General features: G+C 34.5%; 1 protein-coding gene across 1 annotated transcript; it reads right to left on the bottom strand.

The window, feature by feature from the left end:
* Nucleotides 1–580: 580 nt before the first annotated feature.
* LOC110692093 (protein FAR1-RELATED SEQUENCE 5-like) lies at nt 581–3,812 on the bottom strand. Its single transcript, XM_021869076.1, has 6 exons — nt 3,701–3,812; nt 3,033–3,146; nt 2,771–2,955; nt 2,299–2,662; nt 1,944–1,977; nt 581–1,634 (listed from the first exon to the last, which is right to left on the bottom strand). Exons 1-6 carry the CDS (start codon nt 3,810–3,812, stop codon nt 581–583), a joined length of 1,863 nt encoding a protein of 620 aa, XP_021724768.1.
* Between the last annotated feature and the right edge of the window lie 12,006 nt (nt 3,813–15,818).

Raw genomic sequence — 15,818 nt, 5'->3', positions numbered from 1 at the left:
TGTCATGTTATTTTAGCTTATTTAGTAATTAAAATGTAAATAATAGCACTAGTTAATTTATTATACAATAGAAATTCTATCAAAACTAGTAGTAAGTTTGAATTATTATAGCTTGAATTAAAATTTCATACAAAGAAATTCAAAAGAAATCTATTATAATAATTTCTAAACAATATGTCTTGCAACAAAGATTCAACTGAAATAGAATGTTCTTTAAAAAAAATGTGTAGCATAAACATACAAATCTTGAGCAGTAAACAAATATCAATGAATTCTTAATTTGATGAGCGTATAACATTCACTCCAAAATACTCGTTAGACTCAAAAACCTCCAAAGAACTTCCAAACTCTGTTAAATGTGCTAGAATATTTCCTTCAAGGACAGCCAAAAAATCCTTGCAAAAAAGAAAAAGCATTGTATTAGTAAAAAGAACAATGTAACTTAACAAAAAGAACATTTAACCTCAACAAAAAAAAAATCAAATATTATAAAGAACATAAGGCATAAATTACCTTAATCGTAGTTTGAGCCTTTTGTCTTATTTTTGAAACCCCTTTCGTACTTTTCTTTTTCCATGACTTAATCTTTTGACCCATGAGCTTGTTGCAAATCTTTTCTTGGGTGCTCTTCAATCTGCTGTTTTTTTTTGCCCCCTTTTCCTCTTTTAGATAGGATTTTTACTTCAATATCAACTGTAGGTTTTTCTTCCACAACATCCTCTTTTTCAAGAACTTCTTCTTCAAAATTTTGTGGTTCTAAAAGGTTGCCTTCACCTTTATCTGGAGCAGCATCATGTTGATCAGTTATCAAGGATTCTTGAGGTTCATCTTTATCTTTTATCAGTAAAAGATTGATCCTATTAGAACACTCATCTATTGCTTCCTCAATGACTGTTCGAGCACCTAAGTCATTTTGCGCCCAATCAACAAGTCCAATAAAAGTTCGAATAAAATGCAATGTCCATACACTAGAAGGTGTGACACCCTTTACAACAACCACATTATCATCAACCCATGTGCACATAGCACTTTTTGTCCATCTCTTACAAATGTACCTCTTAGGTATATAAGTAACATTGTTCAAGTGTAGGACACGAAGTAAGTGCTTACATAGTAGACCAACCTCACCAAAATACTTACAAGTACAATCAACTGTGACAGTTGATTCGTCAAACGCAACTGTATGCATAAGCAGATCTTTTTTGGGATGCCCCATGTGATATTCATAAAGAGGAGGTTGCATTCCTATGACCTTAGCTGTGCAAGGAACACCACTCACAAAATTATCTTCAAAATGTATATAAATTTGGATTGTAGAAATCCTCCTTGTATGCTCCAAAATCCCAATATATGCCCATACTAGATGTCGATTACCAGTTAAACTATCATAATCATTACTACCTTCTTTGCTCCTCCACTCATCAACAACCTCAATAAAAGAAGTGTAGAAATCACAAAGACCATGAGTAGCATGAAGTCTACGAGAAACTGACTTGTTTGTGGTTTCACTTCTCTGAGATGATATAACACCACCACTGAAATAATCTTTGGAATATGCAGGACACAACATCTCTCTGATATTATACAGATTTTGAAGCCATTTGTTATCTGTGCATTTGTACTTATTCAGCATGCTTCAAAAGAACATTAAAGACTACATAAAGAACATTATTGTTAAATAAAAGAACATATATAAATAAATTGATGACAATAGCAAATTATAAGTATAACGTATTAAGAACATCATGTATTATCTAAAAAAAGATCATTGTTGTTATAAAAAAGAACATGTTAAAGTTTCTTGTCATGCCAAATAATGTTATATTAAAATAACACAAAGAACTTTATTGTTTTATAAAAAAGAATATTGTTGTTATAAAAAGGAACATGTTGACGTATAAAAAAAAGAACACAGTTAAATATAAAAAAACACATAATATTACCTTGACCAATAATGCTCAAATTCCTGAATAGTATCTGTGTATTTCAAAAAAATATCAAATAAATCGTTAAAACCTTCCTTGGCCTTTAGTCCTTTGATATTTTTTTGAATTCTCCCGAATATGCCAAGTACATAAACGATGTCGGAAATTTGGAAAAACAATGCTTATTGCTTTGGCCATTGCTTCAGCTTGGTCAGTCATTATTGTCACTGGTTGTTTGCCCTCCCCCCCCATAGATTTCAGACAAGTGGTAAACAACCACACAAATGACTCCCATTTTTCATTGATAAAAAAGCCAATCCCAAACATAACATTATTTGATGGTTCATGCCAACGAAAGAACCACATATCATACCATATTTGTTTGAACGATATGTCGTATCGTGAACCAACAAGTCTCCAAAGGCATCATAATCTACCTTCATTCTATTATCACGAAAGAAGAAAGACTCCAAATGACCTTTCTCATCGACATCAAAATCATAATAGAAGTCATATTCATTGCATTTACTACCCTTAAAGTAGCTAAGAAGTTGCATTGCATCACATCCATCAAACTTCATTTTCTTATGGGCAGATAACGCACCATATGCATCCCTACAAAGAAAACTAAGATTTGCCTCACCACCAGCTTGATGTTTTAAAACGCGCACTGCATCAGCAATAGGTATACTACTCTCAGTCAAACTGCTAAGCATGGCAATTTGTTCCTCACTGACCTGTATCAAAAAGAACATATTACTTACAAAAGAGAACATAATGTTAATAGCAAAGAACTTATTACGTTATTAGCATTGAAAAAGATCAAAAATAGAATGTTCCTTTACCTTCCTATGAGACCTAATCAAATGTCTCTTTGAAATAGGAACCCTACTGTGATTATGATCCATAATGTGATTGACCACGATAAACAAACCAGAATTCTTATCAACATCAAATTGAATATGTGCCTTGCAACCTGTGCGAAAATTCCTCTTTTGGTAAACTTTTGGTTCTTCGCCAGGTTTCTTCTCTTATTTAAAGCCAGCAAAAGAACATACAAAAAGCGTTGTCGTATTGTAACTTTGTCTTCTCTACGATTCAACTTACCCTTACGTATACCAAAACTGTGTTTAAATGCATAACTATTATACAGCTCATAAGCCTCTTCATTAGACTTAACTTTTCTGTCAAACAATTCTGATTCACTTGCCTCGGTAAAAACTAAAATACTAGATCAATATATGTATTTGTTAATATCAAAATATGTTTTTTTTTTAATTTTTTTATTATTATTTATTTTACAAAAGTATGTTCTTTAATATATCAATAATGTTCTTTAATATATAAATAACGTTCTTGGATATGTCACTAATATTTTTTAATATATACACATTGATTTCAGCACATTGATTTTAGCAAATTATATAAAGAGTGCAACAAAGTAAATATATATTTAGCAAATGTATATGCGTAATATCAACATTGATTTCAGCAAAAGTACATAAAAAGTAAAACAAAGTACATATATATTTAGCAAATGTACATGGGTTTTTCATATAATATCAACATTGATTTCAACACTAATAGATATGATAAGTTAAATAAAAGAACATAGCTAAATAATAAAATAACTTCATCTTCAACCTTAAACATATTGCTGTAAAAATAAATATATATTTATAAATCGATAATAAATTAAATTATCAATAATACCTAAATTTAACAATAAAAAATAAGAATTAACAAATGAAAAGATCATTGATTAAACAATTTACCTTCATTTTCGTTTACGATAATCTCGAATTCACCTTCATTGTTGATATCATCATCATCATCACCAACAAATCTAGCATTAGAATAATGGCGAAATTCGGATCGAAAAACCATTATTAACCTCTTCTACAAAGAATTCTATTGATCGGTCGATAAATTTCTCTCCGTATTTTTCGGATTCATAAACATTATTATAGTGGAATCAAATTATTGGAAACCAATTGAAGATTGAAATTAAATCTATTGCTCTCTGTAATTTTCTCTCTCTAAAGTGTTTTAAAAATGGAAAATGTCAATTAAGGATAATAATTAAAAACTGAAAGCAGTTTAAACGGAATAATTCCCTCTAATTTCGCCCAGAAATTTTATTTTATTTTTTATTTTCCAATAATTTGATTTCAATTAATTATGCCACATCACCAGGTGCACCATGAGCATGGTGCACCCTGATGTATTATACAAATTCAGTAAAAATAAAGTGTGTGGACTATACTTGACTTGTGAGTGATTAAGTGAGGTTATGAGACGCGTGTTATGACCGTACAACTAGACGCAACACTGGATGACGTACACAAACCACAAAAACAAGCACGGAAGACCAAAACTAATTGACTGAAACCTCCCCTAGGTTCCGCGCCATGGCACAACTGTTGTCACACGGCAATCAGTACCGTGGTACGGTACCAACTGCCATGGCACAAAATTTTTGTCGTGGCGCGGTACTCAGTTCCAGGGTCAATTTTATGTTTTTTTCTAGTTTTTTTATTCTATTTTAAGGTCTGTACTAATTACTATGTGGAATAAAATCCCTTGGTCTTACGTTAGTCAAATTAACAAGAGGAACAAACATACATGAGGTTAGAAAACACGTCAATGATGCCAAGTAACATATAGTCACGATGATGCAATGAAGTTCGCAACCTAAAGTCAAGTTCTATGTTCCACTATGCTCAAGGTTATTTGGGTGTCAAAAAGGTACCACGGTTAAGAGTTTGGACGCGTTAGCAAGACAGTCTCCCTTGAGGGTGTATGCCAAAGGGCGGCTCCGCGAGTTCGTTATGAAATCGAATCGGCTCTACGGTTTGGGTGGATTTGAAAACTCGGATGAACCCTTATTTCTTGGAGCATTTTCGGGTTAATAGAGTTTAAACCCCCCTGGGGCTAAAACGTATGTAGAACATATACGGTTTTCAGAAAAAATGAAGGAAGCTAATAACGAGAAAAAAAGCAGAACCACTAAAATAATTTCAGAATTACTGTGCCACGATACTGGCCACCATGCCACGGTAAAGAATATTGCGCCACGGTAATCTGTGCCGTGCCACGGTAGTTGTGTCGTTGCGCCGAGCTCAAAAATTTATGAAGGTGCTTTGTTTTTTCGATTGCTATCAAGTTATTCGATTTTTCCTATGAGGCGAACCTAAATATGACGTTAAAACGTCAATGCATATGCGAAAATGCCAATTTAATCACAGGAATACGATTCAAGAATCTTTCAAGTCTCATACTCATCTTAATTAAATACCGATCACTCAAATCGATAAGTAACCAAGAATCCTCCCCAGTGGAGTCGCAAATTGTAGGCGTCATTCGAAGTGCGCCAGAACCCTAGAAATGAGGCGCCGTAGCAGAATAATGCGTCGTGGTACGACATATTAGCCGTTGCACGGTATAGTGTGCCGTGGTACGACATTTCTTCCATGGCACAGTAGTTGTATCATAGTGAGGTAGTAAATTATATCATTTTAAAAGTTAAAAGCGCGTAAAAAGATAAAATTGGGAAAAGAGAATTGTTGTCGCACGGTATAAACTACCGTGGCACAGTAGAAACTGCCATGGGGCGGCAATTGTGTTTCTGGAAAATTCTTTTAAATTCATTTTTATCTTATTTTCTTTAAAAGCACATGACCATTGGGCGCTGTTTCAGCTATTCCAGACTCATTTGAGGTTTAGGGTTTTATATTGGGCTAAATAATTGAAATGGATTAATATGGATTAGGCTGAAATGAGGGATTAAATAATGCTTAACTAAATACTTGGACTTAAAATGTGGACTGATTTGTAAACTGTGTTTGATTGAAAAAGAATTTTAAGCACTCTACAAATTCAATACGCAACCCGATCAATATTGGCGGTGAAAGGTTGTTCATCATCGGGTTTAGTTTTGGGGAGACATTTTAGGTGTCTACAGCGATGCATTTGAAAATTGTAAGGATCGAGATCTATGTAAACTATTTACAGTTTAGGTGATTCTCGAAAGAGCTCGAATGGCATGAATATCTTATTTTATTTATTGTGGATATTAGAGCCCCCATGTGTCAGGTTATGCGCATCCTTGCTATTTCTCAAGTGTTGGAGCCCCTAATTTTGTGTAGTTCCAACGACTTGCCATTGTTTAGGCCATTTATATAATCATGATGTTGAAATGGGTCTATGTATCCCATGTTTTGTGTTTTGAGACATTTAGGATAGTGACATGGCTTACGCATTTTTAGCTAAAGTCATGTTTAAGGAAGCAAGTTGGTTCTTTACTTGTTTATAAACAAAAAACAATAGTAGTTAAGGTTTAGTAAACTTTACCTAATGTCAAAACATTGTAGAGATCATTGAGGTAAGATTATTCTCAAAGGTTCTTATCAATCTTCGATTTTCGTCTAGTAGGTGGTTTGTTAACCATCCCTAAGCCAATATTCGCAGGATAACTAAGCGAGAACTAGTTCAAGTTAAGAAGAAGTAGAATCTAGTTCATTCCTTTTGGAAATATTTATGTATATGCATGTATATTGTCCAAAAGGTTATGGAAAATCTGAAAATTCATTTCTTTTGAGAAAATGAAACAAATTTCAGAAAGGGAATTTTGAAGACTATTTTTTTTAGAGAGTAGGAAACACTTTATTTCGAAAGATAATTCAAAAAATGGAAATGGTCCAATAAATTCAATTAAATGAAAGTTTGTTTTGAAAATAAAAGTAAAGCTACTATTTCTAGTACACAAAATACATAAACATGTTATTTTCGAAACTGGACCCAAAATGGAAATAGGAGCCTAGCTCGTAATTGTGTATGACTCTTATTACGTCCAAAATCAATGAGTTGTAATTGCAACTTATTTCATTGATGATATGAAATGTGAGCAAACATCTAATCTTGTCGTCTTTTTTTTTTTTTTATTTTTTTATTTTTTTTATGTTTGCCATCATCATCCATTTTTCTAATTGAAAGTGAAGTTCTCTCAATTAAGTAGGCACCGTAGTTTGAAAATGAATATTATCAAACTTAGGTTTGATGGAGTGTTAGGATAACTTATAAAATCATTGGAATCACTTTCCAAAAATAAATATGGTCCAAATTCAAAACAAAGGTTAGGATAGACCTACGTTTTTGTAGCCCCCAAGTGTAGACTTAGGTGGCTTTTTGAATTCATGTATACATGTGTTAGGGGACATTTCTCATATTCGAAGCCCCTGGAATTTGTGTTTCCAATTCATGGAATTTTGCATATGTTTATCATGAATTGTTTGATTAAAGAACATACTTATCTTGGTCAAATAATAGAAAGTAATATTCTTCCCTTTGTCTTTTAAAGTTACTAAGATGTGGTTCGTAATAAGCTTTGCTTGACATTGATTTCATAACATATTTAGCGTGTTCAAATCTGTAAATAGAGGGAAATGGGGATGTCCTAGCTTTTTTAGCCCCCAGTTAGAGGCAAAGGGAGAAAAATCATACCATCTTTTGGGTATCTTAGTTGCCAAATGGGAGGTATCATCCCGACTCCCCCCCCCCAAAAAAAAAATAGAAATGAAAAAAAACAAAGACGAATTTGCTTGAAAGGGAAGAGGGATCCAACGTTCCCATAAGGAAAGAGAATTAAACATATTTTTGAAAATCAAGGATTATTGACTTAATAGTTGAACCATCGTGATGACTTGGCAATGAGGTATACATGTAATAGTGATAACAATCATTTTTTCATGTAGCGATCATGTTCAATCAATTTTCCTCGCTTAGAGAGGATGAAGATATCCCACGCAGGCGGCCATATTAATTGCTCTAAATGAGATGGATAATGCTCAAGAAGTGTAAGAGACATCTAAAGTTGATGTCGAGGCTGTCAATATATCAAATCAATTCACTGTTATTCACTCGTTTTCTTTCTAGATAGGCAATGTATACAGGACTTAAATCACCTTAGTAATAAATAGCCCTATTAGAAAATAAGATGATTGTTTTGAAGTAATAGTCATCTTAATATTCTTGGCAAAAGATATGGAAAGCATCGAATATACAAATTTGGTTCAAGTGCTCTACTGTAATGATGTAATCAAGCCAACGACTATTAAATCATCCAAATTCTTTTGTTTTTTTTCGATTTTGTAATCATTGATCAACACTTCATACACTTTATGTATGGGCATAACTACTCAATATTAGGTCCATATGTGCAAAGGCCTAAGGTGGGCCATATTTCTGTAGAATAATGGCTTTTGTGGTACATGGTTATGGTCTACCTTAAGGAGGGTCTTTCCAAGGTTATGTAACGTTGCTAGGATTTGGGTTTTGAAGAATGGACAACCTCAAGTGTATTCTCTTAATCCCTTGCTTTTGGTGCTTCTCAAATTAAAACCTTCGTAGTCTGTTTGAAAACTCCTACATTCGGTGCTTTTCTCTTGCCTTTTCCTTTTTTCTTTCTTTTTTTTTTTCCTTTTTGGCAAGTTTGGTTTCGGGTTTAAAACAATTTTTTCCTTTTGCACTGGATCTTTCTTTTTTGGGTTTAGACCAACTTTGTGTCCCACTCTTATGTTTCGTTCCCCTAATATTTTTCATTTATGATTCTTTGCACCACTCCCATCCCTAGATTTGGAATAATGTAGGTTGAACAGATAAGGCTCAATCGACGAGGCACAAAAAGGGCTACCAAAAAGATGGATTTGTTCTAAGGTTAACAACATGGGATTATCTTCATGGAGTTTCAAGTTTCTTCCTGTGTTGGTGCAATAATCATATCCCTTCTTAGTGGGCCAAAAGATGTGCCTCTTTTCATTTGATAAATCTTGTAAGCCAAAGCCTATCAAGATTCTTAAAGTGTTGAGTATATATTTCCTTTTTTGATATTGCCTGTTTGTATGTGTATTTTATTCAATTCGAGCTAATAACAACAATGTGATTAAAAAGAGAACAAGATAGACGTACTTGAAAATAGAATTTTTATTCATTAAGTAAAGAGAGTACATAATAAGTAGATTTGAAAACATGAATCTCTTAGTCTATCATAGAGAAAACAAAAAAGGAAAGAAACAAAACAAGACCTAGGTTGCTACATCTTGAATTGTTGATAACTTCTTGAGATTGCGTCTTCGAGCTTTGTCCATTTCCAACGTAGGTGAGGTCCTCTCAAAAAATCTAGTCCATCTATATGATTCATGATTTCATTTATCAAGTCCCTTACAATTAATGTTGCCACAGTATAGACTTTACAAAACGTGTCTAAACCAAGGTATTGTAAATGACACTTGTATGGTGGAGACATGTTGTCTATGAACTTTAGGACTAGGTCATGATTCGAAGGTTTTTGTGAAAGAACAACCTTTGATTTCCACCTGGAAAAGAAGTCAATGAAGCCTTCTTCTCCCCCTTGCTTGAGTAATTTAAGATCGCACAAGGTAATTATGAGTTGATGTTATCTCCATATTGGGCTAAAATCGCTTTTACAACGTCCTCCCAAGTGGAAGTTTGTTTTACATCGAGGTTATAAAACCATGATCTAGCAGTTGGGTCCAATGAAAGAGAGAAAGTACATGCATATAAGTTATGCTCGACCCCTTTCAATGCCATCATTCCAAGAAAGCTCATTAAGTGAGTCCTAGGGTTGTCTGTAACCTTAAAAGTTGGTAAATCCATAGTCAAGAACTTTTATGGGAAAGTCTTGCCACTAGGTTGTGGTGCAAGCTTATAATTGAAGAACTTATTCCCTAAGCTAGCTCGAAGGACAAGTTTCTGTAGGGATTTAGGTACTATATTGCGGAATTTCACAAATCATATTCGTTCGCACCTCAACAGGATCTACAAGCATATAACACATAAAGAATCACATAATTCATACCTTTGACGCGTGATTTCCACGATGCGATTGACTATCAATTAGGGAGAGAATAGAGCCCCAAGCGTTGTTCCTCTACTTAGTCCACGGGATTCTAATGAGTCGTCCACCAATGTTATATTGGTCGGATGAAGGGGAAACACCACGATCACCACCTTTGCAGACAACCAGCCACCGCAAACCACCACCACCACCGGCGCAAGGAGGAGAGAAAGAGACGTGTGAGAGGGAATATGAAAGGGGTTGGTTTGTGTTTGCTAATTAGGGTTTGATCAAACGATCACTGAATGTTATGTTCAACCCTAGGCACCTAGTCTATTTATAATCATATTATAATTACACTAGGAAGCAAAGCCCAAACCCCTTATGACTCCTTATATGGCCGGCCACCTAGAGGGAAAAGGCCCATAATGGGCCTCTTTCTCTTATGCTCAATCTATCCCCTTTGTGTGACCTTATTGGATCCGTTCAATTGGGATTAGGCTATTTTACTAGCCCAAAGATCGTAAGTACCTCTAGCTATGATAACACGATGACCCAAAAGAACAAACTTAATCATCTCCATAATTTGATCCACATATATATATATATCTAGTAATTGCATTTGACGAAGTTATAAAACCTTCAATCTCTCACTTGTCCGAGACAAGTGCGTAATATTCAAATTTCTTAAGTCAATTTGTGTCGATTTGATAATATGACTGCATCTTATGTTGAGATCATATTAATCTACAAATCATTTCTTGAAATTTGAGTTAGAATTACAAAACAAATGATTACTAAGTAATACATTTGAGCGCGGCCACGCATTTTCTGAATTCTCCCTCTTCAAGCGGTCATGACACATTTCCTAATTAAATAGGTAGACTCAATCTAATCTTGTGGAAACCAAAGTTCCCACTCAACTTTTGAAGTAACCAGGAAACACCCTTTATAATCCCCTTTTACGGAAAGACGTTTTGATGTTCCAAAGTTAAATCAATCATTGAATGAAACCAGTGTTCCACTCAAGTCACAGGAATCCACTAATATATCCGGAATCTCTATACTTGAACTTCAAAGTAGGTCAATAGTTTGATCATGCATCATTCATGCATATCCATGTGATTAACTGAGCATCTCTATACCCCTATAGCCCATGAAACTGCGCTATCCAATCAATCTTACATGCCAGTCCATTTAATGAAATCATTTATGTCCAATTTAATGATTTCGATCTAGGAACTTAAATAATTTATGAATTTAGTTCACCTGTGGGGTTCCATTCACCGAATCACGTATTTGATGATCCCATCAATTCATAATTATTTGGACAATTTATTTAATACTAAACCATGATTAAATAACATTGAAACTTTGTTTCAATTGATAAATATAGGGAAACATGACTGATGATTTTGCAATTGCGACTCCCTAGCACACAATCAAAACAATCCACCATCATATTTATTTCAAATGAGCCTTTTATGTCGTTAGGCTATCGAAATAGTTTAGTTAGTATAATTCATGAGACATTCTCATAAACATGAATTTCGCAACTTCTAAATTTTATAATAATAATAATCATCTCCATACACTAAGAATCATCCTTCATCATTCCGCAAGGAATTTAGGAATTTCTAAATTGTATTCCAATGTTAGATTGGTTTTCGATTAAAAGCTATCACCACACATTCTCAAAACATGTGAATCAAATAGATGAGTACAGTCCATGACATGCATGATGCATTCTTTGCAAAAATGCACGAGGATTATCACTCAAAACCTTAATTTCATCAACCTTTCTCAAAGCATTGAATCTTGTTAAGCAATGTGCCATGTTACATGGGATTGAAACTCCTTTCAATATAATGTTGAACCTTATAAGAATCTTATAAATATAATTTTCTTAACTAAGCTCAAACATCCTTCAAGACCTATCTTTATGGATCTTGATTCCCAACTGTGCACATCTTCCTCTTCAAGGTTTTTCATATAAAATGCTTTATCCATTATTTGACCCTTCAAGCATGGAATAATCACTCTTTGTACTAGACCAAGAAGACTGTATGGCTCCCACTAAACATCACAAGACCTTCATTTATGAGAATATCAACTGATTTGATTAATTTATTAAAATGAAGATTCTAACTCCATGATGCTTACTTTAATCCATAAATGGACCTCTTATGCATCCTTAGGATTAATGGATATTCAAAACCATTCTGATTGTATCACATACAAATCTTCTTTCATGAGAAATTTCAAGAAAGCATTTTGAAATCTATCTACCAAATCTCACAAGGTAGAAATCACTAAAATATCTTTAATAGATCTTGACAACATGACTAATGTAAAGGTTTCATCGTAATCATAGTCATACGATGAATTAGTTGATTTCTTTAATAACTAGTCTTTGCTTAATTAGAAAACACTTTTATTCCTTGTCCATTTTTGCTTACAATGAGTCTTACCCAATTTGGCAAATTAATCAAGTGTTACACACTTGCTTTTAGACTTGGAATCTATTTCAGATTTCCATGGTTTTAAACCACTTGGAGTTATTACACTTTGTCAAAACATCTATCTTACTTGCATTATCATTATGTTCCAAAATAAATATTTTAAAACTCTTCGTCAATATGAAATCATATTTTTTTGGCTAAATTTTCGTTATGCTAGTCATCATTGTGGGTCTTTATGCAACAATTGAAACTTATACAACAAATTTGTTTAATTTTCAATGAGATACGACAATAGAGGGTGTGCACTTGGAATGTACTACCTTTGACACATAGTTATTATTCCCATTTATCTTAATGAGACCACATATTGTCATTTATAACATGAGGTGAATCATGCATGCTCATATTGTTGCTTTTATTCAATTACTTCTTGAATTTCTTCAAGATTCTTGGATTAACTTTTCTTGAACTCTTTCAAGGCTCTCGAACTCTTTCGAGATTTATGTACTCCCACTGGCCTTCTTGAAGAGGCACATTAGCATGGGGTGAACCAATCATGTTTTGAACCATGTTTCTTTGTTGCTTTTATCAAACTCTTTCAAGGCTCTCGAACTCTTTCGAGATTTATATACTCCCACTGGCCTTCTTGAAGAGGCACATTAGCATGGGGTGAACCAATCATGTTTTGAACCATGTTTGTGCTTTTATCAAACTCTTTCAAGGCTCTCGAACTCTTTTGAGATTTATATACTCCCACTAGCCTTCTTGAAGAGGCACATTAGCATGGGGTGAACCAATCATGGTTTGAACCATGTTTGTTTGTTGCTTTTATCAAACTCTTTCAACTTTACACTACTCCTACTTAACCTTTTGGAAGTGACATCTTTTCCAAAAGGGCATCTAATTGAGCAACAAACATTTTGTTTTAAGTATGACTTGTGTAGTAGTACCCCATGCTCTGTATAGGAATTATATCAAATGCGCATTATACGATTTAATACAACTTTTAATCCTTGCTTTGTAGAAAGATTTTATAAGAACTTTTCTTATCCATATCACATATGAAGCCTTTGCTACATTTTGATTTGACGTATGTAGTTTTGTTTAGTATTGTAGCTCATCTTAAAAGTATATCTCTTAAATAATGGTTGGAAGATAGGGTATTTTCATCCATTATTAAAATACATCTCATATAATTGATAGCTCCTTTTATAAACACTTCACAAGGTTTTTCTTTCGAAATTCGTTGTAAAACAATTTCACAACTATTGGATGGTCATCAAGGTCTTGGCTCAAATTCTCATTATTAAAATCATATCGCAATACTTTGAATATATTGTCAAGTAAATGTCTTGACTCAAACTTTCACCATTACAATCATATTGTAATGTAATTATTATCTTGTCAAGTTGCATCTGAATTTCATATGGACCTTTTAAACTTTTCAAAACTCTCACACTTATGCTTCAACTAAGCACAAGTGATCGTAACACAAATGAAGTTTCATTATCCGTCTCTAGCCTTTCAACCTTAGGTTTTCTTACATCGATATGTATTGGACCTTGAGTTCACGTCATCATTTCTCTAAAGGATGACTTGTCAAATTTTTCAAATTAGAATTATATTTGCATATATCGATAGTTCATAATCTAATTATATTGAAAGCCCATCCCTTTGGATCTTATAGAAACTAAGCATGATTCGCTCTTCACTCATGCCCATCATGAATATGCTTCGTCACCTGAAAAGCTTCTCTTTACTTTGTCCCCACTACTCGCCATTACAGATGGGTCGTCGTAGGGATAAAATAAAGATAAGGCCAAACAAACATACAAACACACAATCAGCAATGCAGAGTACATAAGCATAAACAGTACACACTAACATGCTTTCATCCTATCAACACACAACTTACCTTGTTGCACCTGTTTACAAGCATATAACACAACCAACCAATAATATCTAAATAAATTGATTATTTAATTTGATTACGCATCGAACGGGTTTCCCACAAAATCCCTACCCCAAATAAATTGAGGTAAACTACACCGGGAGCTAACAGGGTAGGAAAATGCCACATGAAAGTGACTGGATGTCCTGCACATAAATAAATAAAGAAAAATACAGCGTCCTGTACTCCTAGTAGAAGTTATGATCAAATATAAAGTCTCATAACTCCCCCTATATGTTCATACTCGAGGTATACGTTCCAAGATTTTGGTGCATAATCTCTTTTACTTTATGTTGTTTACATATTTTAGACTTGGTGATGACTCTCAAACCATAATACAATAAATAATAATAAATCATTCAAGCAATCAAAAACACCAATTTAATCATGAATAATCAGTGACCACATAAATTTAAGGAAAAATTGCGAGGAAGGTCCTTTTAAGGAGACGACCTTGTGAGGAAGGTCCTTTTATGAAAAAGGTGGCACCAAAGGTCCTTTTAAGGCATTTGGGTTGTGAGGAGGGTCCATTGACCAAAACTCCGGCGTTGACTCCCATTTTCCGGCCAAAATAAACTCACGTGCTGGGCACGTGACTTCTTTAGAATTTTTTTTTCTTTTTTCTTTAATCCTTCTTCTCCCACCTCACCCCCTTCCTCCATGTGAACCAGCGTCACAACCACCTCCACCACATCACCACCCACCCACCCATCATCACCGAACTGACCCCCACTTTGAAACCTCACCTGAATTAAGGAAGAGGGAAGGGGAAGGGACTACCATGTCCAAACCCCATCCTGAATTCCCTAGCCTCGAAACCCCACCACAATTCAAGAACTAATTTAACCCAAACTTAATTATTAATCCAAAAATTGAAATTCAAAATCATAAACTCACCTTCTGCCATTGTTAGCTTAAAAGCTGCAGTCGCCGGTAGGCTTAGGAGAGGAAGTAACCTAGGAGCAGGGAGGACGAGAGTATAGAGGTGAGAGAACAGATAAACTTTTTGATTTTATTTTTTTTCGAGAAAACAGAGCAAAATTGAATTGCATCTAAACAAAGCTCTAAAAGAAAAATCAATTTGGAATGTCATGTTCATTCAACTTGTACTCAATCGACAACATGAATCAACTCTCATCTCGGTGCTCATATCATTCTCTGGGGCTGGGTAGTAATCCCCTCTCAGCTGAACATCTCTCAGGTTTGGAATTTTAAGGAAAAACAACATAAAATGCTCATGAGTAGTTCCATGAATACTCCGATAGCCGCTCCACTACCAATTCAGGTGGGGTTTTGAGGCTAGGGAATTCAGGATGGGGTTTGGACATGGCAGTCCCTTACCCTTCCCTCTTCCTTAATTAAGGTGAGGTTTCGGAGTGGGGTCAGTTCGGTGGTGATGGGTGGGTGGGTGGTGATGTGGTAGAGGTGGTGGTGATGGTGGTTCACATGGAGGAAGGGGGTGAGGTGGGAGAAGAAGGATTAAAGAAAAAAGAAAAAAAAATTCTAAAGAAGTCACGTGCCCAGCACGTGAGTTTATTTTGGCCGGTAAATGGTAGTCAACGCCGGAGTTTTGGTCAATGGACCCTCCTCACAACCCAAATGCCTTAAAAGGACCTTTGGTGCCA

The sequence above is a fragment of the Chenopodium quinoa genome, unplaced genomic scaffold, assembly GCF_001683475.1.
Source record: "Chenopodium quinoa cultivar QQ74 unplaced genomic scaffold, ASM168347v1, whole genome shotgun sequence".
NCBI lineage: Eukaryota > Viridiplantae > Streptophyta > Magnoliopsida > Caryophyllales > Amaranthaceae > Chenopodium > Chenopodium quinoa.
This window is presented reverse-complemented; position numbering and strand designations above follow the sequence as displayed.